Below are 9,800 nucleotides of genomic sequence, written 5' to 3' on the forward strand. Positions count from 1 at the left end.
TCTCCTTTCCTATGCCTTAACGTAAAAAGCAAAGATCGATTCCATTGAAAAATATACGCACGCTCTTTCAAATTTTACCAATCTCCAAATTTTACCAATCTCCTTCGAAAAATCGAAAAATCGAAAAATCGATCCTCCTTCCATCCTTTCTTCCATCCTTTTTTCCAAAAACTATATACGAGTATAAATAGAAGAAAAATAAATTTCTGAGAAGTGAAAAAAAAAAAAAAAAAGAAAAATAAAACGAAACATAAAAATGTTCGAGACGTTCGCCTCAATTTGCCGGAAACGACCAACGACAGAGTTATGGAGGGAGAGAGGAAAGGGGGGAAGGGAAAGAACAAGAGGGGCTGCAGCGTGATTAATTTCCCCGAGCGCGGGATACGAATATTTTATGCACGCGGTTTCAACTTCTCCGCGCTTAATTTTCACAGGATTCCATTATATTTTTCGTAGGCCCTCGTCGATCCACTGGGAAGGATCCTCGTGATTATGATCTTCCTCTCTACATATTCACGTTACTCACGTTCTTCCAAGAAATGTTCTTCTTTCCGTTTCGTAGCTGACAATTTTTGGGAATATTTCGTTGGAAGATTTTTTTTTTTCTTTTTTAGTTTATGAATAGCAGATTTTTGAAAGTTACGAAAATATGTAGAAATTTTATGAATCAATTGTCATGTGTATCTTTGTTAGGAATAGTCTATATTGTAATATACATATATATGTATAGGTTGAATTTCGTTTATGGAAAGTAGATCGCAAATAAGGTGGATGTCAAATACAATAATATTCCTAGGCAACGGTTAGTGGAAGTGTTGGAAACGTCTTTGGATTCTTTTTGGACAAAGTTTAGGTACGGCGTTATGTTTACGTATAATTCGTCCCAAAATTCCATTCGTTCCTGGAAAAACGTGTCCCCCACCGTCACGTTCGGCATTTTTCCATCTCCGATCAAAAGGAACCGCTCGGAATCCTTGTAATCAGGCCACGACGATATTCTCCAGGCACTCGGTACACTGTCAATTCAAGATTTCTATTTTAATACCTTCTCGAATTTTTTCCCGTATCTTCCGTATATTTTATTTTATATATACTTATATGTAATACGAATACGATCGAGTTTCGAAGGAATTGAAATTTTATACCCAGTATTTGCGAAATTGGTCCACAATTCGGTCATTATGTTGATCATAGTGATATCGTTCTCGGTATTGTGCAACATTAGATCCTTTAATTTCACGTTCAATATAGGTAGTAAGTAGTTCAAGTCGTCACTGTGCGAGACTCCTGCAAATCGTTGATTTGTTTATACAGTTATTTCGATCCTTTTCGAGACGAACGATGAAAATAACAAAGAAGAAAATTATTCGAAGAGAAAAAAGAAATTGTTCATCAGTGATTAATTAGTGGATGGAATTTAAAATACTTGCCGTAACGGGTTTGGTATCCAAGGGTAAAAAGATGGGTGAAGGTACCCTCGTAATTGAACAAATAAAAATACGTGCTCGAATTCATTACTTTCGATTGGTATTTCAACGTTTGATACGCCGAGTAGAATATGAAACCATCGCTCGAGACCTGTAAGAATTTATAAATTTAACGATAAGATTAACGTGAAAATTAACTAATTTAAGAATATGTTTTCATTTATAATCGAAATCATTTGTATTAGATTTGAATAATTCGAAAAATTTGAAAAAAATCTCAATAAAGGTTAAGAAAGTTCGAAGTTTAGAAAAGATTAAAAGTATTCGAGAATATGGAAATTTTATAAGATAAAAGATTAATTTAAATGATTAAGTTTCGAAGATATTTTTACAATAATCCCATAATCACACTTTTCAAAAATCCTCGTTTCTAAAATAAGGTGCTTCAACAATATGAGCTTTTAATAATCACCCATGAAATAAATAAATTGGAATTTTAACTAAAAATGATATTAATAAATAAATAAATAACATTAAATTTAAACTTAAATTCAATATTTCTATTAATATAAAATTTAGTCTGCAATTAATTCAATAAATATAATAAATAATATACAATATCGGTAATGAAAAAATTATTATATAAAATATTAAATAAAATCCTGATTAACAATTTTCACTCGTAATCTCATTCAACAACTATATAAAAAATTAATAATAAACCTAATTCATAGAATAAATAAAATACTAATAAATTTATTGATAAAAAGACTAAATAATAAAGATATTATCAATATCAAATTTATAAATAAACAATTTATTCTACTATCATTTAATGATATATAAATTAAACCAAAAATTCATAAAGTTAATATAACTAATCCATAAGAAAAATTATTAAATCTAAAATTTCACATATTATAAATTCATTCAATTCAATTAAAATTAAATAAATATATTAATATTATAACTATAATTAAATTACTAATAATTAAATTTAAAATATTTATTTATATTTTTATAAATAATAATAATAATAAATAAATAAATATTATAATAATTATCATTTTAAAATTAATAAATTAATATATTTAATTTTTGATGACCCAATTCATAATTAATTCTTACTAATAATAATGATAATCCTAATACTAATTTACAAACAGAAAATACTAAAAGAATTAAAAATAATCATGAATTAATTTCATAATCAATTAAATAAAATAAAATTGTAATTATTACAAATTTTTCTATTCCATTTCGAATATTTTATATATATATATATTATAAACGAATACGCACGTTCGTGATATTTTGAATTTCCTCCATCGAGGACACGTTTCCCTCGAAGTAGAATTTCTCTATGGGCTCGGCCAAGGGTGTGAAGTTTGAAATTATCCGATTGTACTTCGTCAATAAAGCCACGTGTGTCTCGAAATTATTTATCAGTTCATCTTGCTTGGCGGTGTCCGTCACGTATCCTTGTAATTTGAAAATGAGCAACTTTTTCAAAAATCTAATTAAAACTTATAATTGAATTCCTCGGCGGGCAATATTATAACCGGAGTAGCGTTACGGAGAAATTTTTGAAAAATACATAATTGCGAATTATTCTACGTTGGTCTGATGCAACAAAGGAACAGGAGATGGAATCTGATATTCGTGGTTGGGAAAAGTAGGCCAACTCGAGAAAGATGTAATTGTTCGGGATGATCCGACGGAGACAAAAGATCTCATTATATCTTTAAAAGTGAGTGGAGAGAGAGAGAGAGAGAGAGAGAGAGAGAGAGAGAGAGAGAGAGAGAGAAAACATCGATGAAGCGGAAAAACTTTTTTCGAATTGATTTTTTTTTCTTTTTTAATAATAATAAGAATGTTTCAAAAACTCGTTAATTTTGTACTATGAAGATCAAACTTAAAATTCGAATTTTTCTTGTTCCTGAAATTGTAATTATTACAGGATTTTATTAAGGTGTAAATATCCAGGGATGAATAAGGATTAAAATATGCACTTTGTTTCGTTGTAAAAAGAAAGTGTATGATTTTAAACGAAAAATATTGTAAATTTGTTGATTTTTCGATTAAAAACATTTGATCGACATTTTTATGAAACGAGGCACATATTTTAATTATAGTTGCATTTGAATGTAGCAATCAAGTCCCGAATATTTTTTCCATTCTTAAAATTGAATCGTCTACAAGTTATACAATATATATAATGTAATAAGACATGTATATTAAAAACAGTAAAAAATTTTCTTTTTAGAATTTACCGATCGTATTCACGAGTCCTTCTTCCTGAACCACTCCCATAATAAATGGTATATCTCTGAATAAGCGTTTTTTTATCGCTGTTAAGGGATGCATCGTCACGACAGCGTCGTTTGATTCCTCCTCGATGGTTGGTAGAAAAAGGCAGCATGGCACCTTCAATACATTCTGTTTGACAAATACTCGATATTTATTATTCTTCGCGCAAATATTCAACCAGAGACGCGTACGAATTATCGCGTTTTCAAAAAAGGTGAAAAATCGAAACGATCATCCCCTTGCAATTATATAAAATTGCTCCAAACGGATAATTAATATTAAAAAATTATCCCAATGAAAATTCTCGTCGAAAAAGAATGTTAATTAATTTTGAAAAGGATAACTCATGAATAAAATGATGATAACTCGAAATTCGATGAGAATACTTCAAATTTTCGAGGAAAATATAAATAAAAAAAAGAAAGAAAAGTAATTGCCTAAATCCCAATGAAAATTCGTCGAAAAAGAATGTTATAATTATCATTTGAAAAGGATAACTCATGAATAAAACGATAACTCGAAATTGAATAAGAATACTTCAAATTTTCGAGAAAGATATAAATAAAAAAGAGAAAGAAAAGTAATTGCCTAAATCTTAACGAAAGTTCATCAAAAAAGAATGTTATAATTACCATTTGAAAAGGATAACTCATGAATAAAACGATAACTCGAAATTGAATAAGAATACTTCAAATTTTCGAGAAAGATATAAATAAAAAAGGAGAAAAAGAAATAATTGCCTAAATCCCAACGAAAATTCCTCAAAAAAAAAATGTTATAATTACCATTTGAAAAGGATAACTTATGAATAAAACGATAACTCGAAATTCGATGAGAATACTTCAAATTTTCGAGGAAGATATAAATAAAAAAAAGAAAGAAAAGTAATTGCCTAAATCCCAACGAAAATTCGTCGAAAAAGAATGTTATAATTACCATTTGAAAAGGATAACTCATGAATAAAACGATAACTCGAAATTCGATGAGAATACTTCAAATTTTCGAGGAAGATATAAATAAAAAAGGAGAAAGAGAAATAATTGCCTAAATCCCAACGAAAATTCGTCGAAAAAAAATGTTATAATTAGCATTTGAAAAGGATAACTCATGAATAAAAGGATAACTCGAAATTGAATAAGAATACTTCAAATTTTCGAGAAAGATATAAATAAAAAAGGAGAAAGAAAAATAATTGCCTAAAATTTCGTACAAAAGAATAAAAAAATATTTTCTTACGTAATAAATATTCAGTATATTCCCCAAGTGTTCGACTTCAACATTCCTCAAACACTTCATCATTTCTTCCTCCTCCTCCTCGCTATATTTTTCCGTCTCATTTTCCATTCCACTTCCACTAATCGCCACATCCGGTATATACGTCGGTCCTTTCTTCTCCCGACCCGCCTCATTTCCCATTTCCTCGCATCCCTTATCCTTCTCCTTCTCTTTCCCGTTCCTTTTGAAAGGAAGACAATAAAGATGGTTGGCTATCTCGAGCGCCACCCTTCTCATCAAGCTTCTGGGATTCATGACCCAAGGGCTGACGGCGAACCCGCTTTGCAGGATGTACCTGTTGAACAATCCCTCCGTTTTTTTGTTAAGGGCCAATATGTGAATGGCGGCTGCGCCAGCGCTGTGACCCCACAGGGTCACTTTGTTCGGATTCCCATCGAACGAACGGATGTTTTCCTGGATCCAACGCAACGCCTGCACGATGTCTTTTAGACCGTAGTTACCTGGGCTGGCTCTGCTGGCTGTGCTGAAGAATCCTTCAGATTTTCGTCCAAGGGGAGAAGTCAAAATTCCAGAATGAAAAATTGGAAAAGATAAGGTTGTTTGAATTTTGAGGATGTTGAAAACGATGGATCCAAACGTTATATCCAATTGAAATTGAATTGGAATGAATTAAGGGGTTGAAGAAATTGAGAGTTGGAAGTTTTTGAGGCTGGATAATTGGGAAATTGGATATTTTTATATTGGAAAATTGGAGGTTAGGAGTTGTGAGAAGTTGGAATATTAAAAATTTCAAGTATCGGACAACGTATTGGGAAATTGAGAATTAGAAAATTTGGGAGTGCGGTATCGAGTATCCAGAACATCATTGGAAATTGAAAAATTGAGAAATTGGATTATAAACGTGAGAACAGTTAAAAAGCAGCAGGGAAATTGGAGATTTTGGATCATAAAAATTGTTAATTTTTATTTTTTACTTTCTAATTTTGAAACTTCTACTATTTGAACGTGTGTAAATTTGCACATTGATAAAATTTTTAAATTTCATTCAGACGATTTTCAATAGCATTAATAAATCGCAAAATTATTACCTAAAATATTTAAACGATAATTCATCACAACCAAGATTACATCCTGATCCATTATATAATCTGGTGGAAGTTTGTAGCTGCTAGCGTTACCAGTGGAGAATTTTCCACCGTATGCGTGTACCATTACCGGAAGCCCACTTTTCTCCTTTTCTGAAATTTCCTAAATAAAAAAAAAAAAAAAAAAAAAAAAAAAGAAGAAAATCTTTTAAAACGTTTCTCCTAATGTTATTCTCCTAATGTTTCAAAAGATCATTGAATCGTCGTTTCTATCAGCGACGTCAATAATCGAATAAAATTATTTTCTATTTTGAAAAATTATTATTCAAATAATTGAAAAATAAAATGTAAATCTACGTTTAAAAATATGGGATTAAAGAACGACATTTTCTAAATAAAAAAAGAAGCAAATGATTATTTGAAAGAATATACCGTAGAAAGGATTGGAAGAAACTTACGTGAATTTACTATAAGAAAGATAGTTGCTTAGAAATTAAAGAAAAATTGTAGATAGCGCCACTGCACATTGATGAGATATACAAGGTATATTCTCGATAATAATTTAGTTATACTTGATACAAGTTAATTATCGGAAAATTATAATATCTTTGCACTAAATTCTCGAAAGAAGAGTAAAAATGATTATAAATGATTTATAATATAAAAAAAAAAAAGTAATTCTTGTTAATTTTTTTTACAAATATCGAAACTAGATTCACGCAATAATTATTGAAATTGCAACATTTCTAAGAAATAATATTCGAAAGAAAATTTCGTTTCTTTTTTTTCTTTTTTCAATCATATCTATGAAAATGCGTTACCTTGTGAAACGTTTAAATTTAATTAAATCGGGAGCGGACCTTGCGATCTAATCGAGCTCGAGTTTCAACTTGTTGTTTCGCAAAACGCCGTTATAATTGTTCAGAGCTCAGTGAATTTGCGTGAATTTTCTCTTCTATAACATTGTTGAATTATCTCGAAACTACGTTTCGAACACGATTGATATATTTAAACGAGAGGATTTATACAAGAATTTTTATAATATTTCCACCTCCCTTTCCTCGATTTCTTACCTTATATCTCGCTATTTTCACATCTTTCTTTCTTCGCACTTACTTTCGGTACGTAAATATTGAGATAGAGACAATCCTCTTGTCCAATCATGCTCCCATCCTTTGACATCTGACAGCACGATGGGCTATTTTTCGTAGCTTCGAAGGTCCCGTTCCACTTTCGATCCCATGGCTGAGGGCTCTGTTACAGAATTATCGTCCAGAAAAAAAAAAACACGAGAAATATAAAAAACATTTTTATTATTAATACTATCCCCTTCTATGTTTTTAACACACCGAAACTATCTATTCCACAGAACCAGCTACCCGAAAATATTTTTCCAGAAACTCTCTGTGCAAGCAAAAAGAAGAAGAAGAAGAAGAAGAAGAAGGAAAAAGAATAAAGCTTAAAACTTACCCTAAATCTCAAGTCGCCCAGAGGCGGTCGAGCGTAAGGAATACCCAGATAATGCGCCACGAGCCTCCCTCTCGAGCTCCTGCTCCAAAGTCCTTTAATGTCGCCAAACTTGGTCGTCACCCTCGTATTCCAGTTAAAATCGGTCGCAACCGCCGCAACCAGCGTAATTAACAGACCCAACGAACAATTATCGATCGAATTTCTTCCCCCGCCCATTGAAACCACCCTCCTGGCCCCTTTGCGGCGAAAAAAATTTTCTCGAAAACTCTTTGGTCGCGCGATCACAGAGGATGAGCCGCTTCTGAGCGCGAAACGGCGACGATCGAGCTGATGCTGTCGGGCTGATTAAGCTGATTCGCTCGAAACGTGGCGCGGGGCCAAGCCTCTCTCTCAAGCCTCTCCTCGAAAACTTCTCCTCTTCCTTTTCTTCGCTTAAATCCGATCCAATGCGCGTGCATCGATCGTGGTCGATCGTTTCACGATGATGAGTTGTTCGATTGTGCGAGATGTGTAGCGTCGGTTTGTGTGGAATCGTAGGCGCGATAGCTTAAGAGAACCGAAACGGTTTGTATGAAACGGTTGTTTGACAAACTATTTCGTCGCTTGTGTATAATTTGTATCGGTGTAAAAATATATCGTATAAGACAAATTATACATCACGAATCCTACTTCACATCGCGTTAGATACGATTGTTAATTATGAGCAATATATATATATATATATGTCTCCTCCCCTCGCTGTCAATTTTAGAGATTATTACAGATAAGATTATTATTCTTACTCATTTTTTATTTTAATTTTACCTCGCGTTTCTATTTCACGCGATTTGTGTTATAGTATTGCGTATATAGATGCAAGGGATTAAATTTTTCCTTTTTCTTTTTTTTTTTTTTTTTTTTTTTAAATGGAAATACGTATTCAATTGTTGTTTGTGATGAATTTATTACACTCTCATATCATCGTTTCTCGATTATGAGAGAGATTAGAGTATAAGAGTCGATGTTTGGTATACGTATCGTATATATATATGCAAATTTTCTGATACAACAAACGCTTTGTTATCGTTAAACCCATGAAATTTCATATATTCGCGAAGCATACGCGATTTGCTACTTAAACAAGTGATACTTTTCAATGATAAAACTTGTCGAATATTTGAGTTTTAACTTATGCTGCTAACTAATTAAATTAAGTAGAAAATTAAGCGGGCCAAAGTACTTGGGAAGTGGTAAATTTGTTAAGTTAATTCCGCGACTTAATTCCACGTTATTAAACTCCTATCTACTCGGGGGAGGGTGAAGGATACTTACGAATTCGGTCATGTCCAATGAAGCTTGCTGATAAACATGAAAACTTTGAATCTAATCTTCCATACCTGTGTGATGTTGTATTGTTGATCCATTGTTTTTCGATCAATTACGTTAATGGATTGGATTCTGAAAGTTTTAAATTAAAAACTTGTAATAACTTGATGAATTGTAAATTTTTTTTTTTTTTTCTTTTTGTAAAGAAAGGAAAATTTTTATTTATAGAGGTCCAAGTTATTAGATAGATAGTTATTAGATAGATAAATTAACGTCAAATCAAATACTGATAGGAGATAAGATAGTAAACGTAATATAGTAGTAAAATAAATAGTAACTAGTCAAGTAAATCTTTGACGATTGTTCTCTTTCATTTCGAGAACATAAGAGAAAACTTAGCTCATTTTTTTTGAAAATCGAGGAAAAACAAAATTAAAAATTATTGTCGATATTAAATTTCATCGTGAAAATAAGTGTCTTCCCATTTGTTCGCGTATGATAAAATGACAAAATAATTCTCAAAAATTTAACCAATTACAAATTTTATTAATACTAAATTTCATTATTCAAAAATAAATATCTTCTTCACATATCTACATAATAAATGTTAATAAAACGAAGAAAATTATTAAACGATTTTCGAACAAAATAAATTTCTTCAAAAATCTCTCCAATTTAACCAATTTCAAATTTTGTCAATACATAATTTCATCTCAAAAATAAATATCTTCTTAATTTGTTCACATATCTACACGATAAGTGTTAATGAAAACGAAGAAGATTATCAGACGACTTTCGACAAAATAAATTTCTTCAAAAATCTCTCCAATTTAACCAATTTCAAATTTTGTCAATACATAAATTTCATCTCAAAAATAAATATCTTCTTAATTTGTTCACATATCTACACGATAAGTGTTAATGAAAACGAAGAAGATTATCAGACGACTTTCGACAAAATAAATTT

General features: G+C 31.0%; 2 protein-coding genes across 3 annotated transcripts in view; one reads left to right on the forward strand and one right to left on the reverse strand.

Annotated features, from left to right (window-relative positions):
- The window catches only part of LOC122717197 (polypyrimidine tract-binding protein 2), a 503,296-nt gene that overhangs the window by 82,056 nt on the left and 411,440 nt on the right, over nt 1-9,800 (forward strand). The window lies entirely within an intron of this gene.
- LOC122717196 (juvenile hormone esterase-like) lies at nt 720-8,079 on the reverse strand. The gene is made up of 9 exons (XM_043941028.1): nt 7,529-8,079; nt 7,175-7,312; nt 6,062-6,221; nt 4,974-5,506; nt 3,701-3,866; nt 2,730-2,908; nt 1,431-1,578; nt 1,146-1,287; nt 720-1,016 (listed from the first exon to the last, which is right to left on the reverse strand). Exons 1-9 carry the CDS (start codon nt 7,742-7,744, stop codon nt 743-745), a joined length of 1,956 nt encoding a protein of 651 aa, XP_043796963.1. The 5' UTR covers nt 7,745-8,079; the 3' UTR covers nt 720-742.

Source organism: Apis laboriosa, unplaced genomic scaffold (genome assembly GCF_014066325.1).
Source record: "Apis laboriosa isolate Shangri-la unplaced genomic scaffold, ASM1406632v1 scaffold4_cov146, whole genome shotgun sequence".
Classification (NCBI taxonomy): Eukaryota; Metazoa; Arthropoda; class Insecta; order Hymenoptera; family Apidae; genus Apis; species Apis laboriosa.

Bases quoted from the DNA above. Each gene is read 5' to 3' on its own strand.
- LOC122717196 (XM_043941028.1), bottom strand. From the start codon at position 7,744: ATGGGCGGGGGAAGAAATTCGATCGATAATTGTTCGTTGGGTCTGTTA. The intron at 1,579-2,729 runs GTGCGTATTCGT...AAATTCTTACAG, and splicing joins AAATTCAAAATATCACGAAC to GTCTCGAGCGATGGTTTCAT. The intron at 1,017-1,145 runs GTATAAAATTTC...TTGAATTGACAG, and splicing joins ACCAATTTCGCAAATACTGG to TGTACCGAGTGCCTGGAGAA.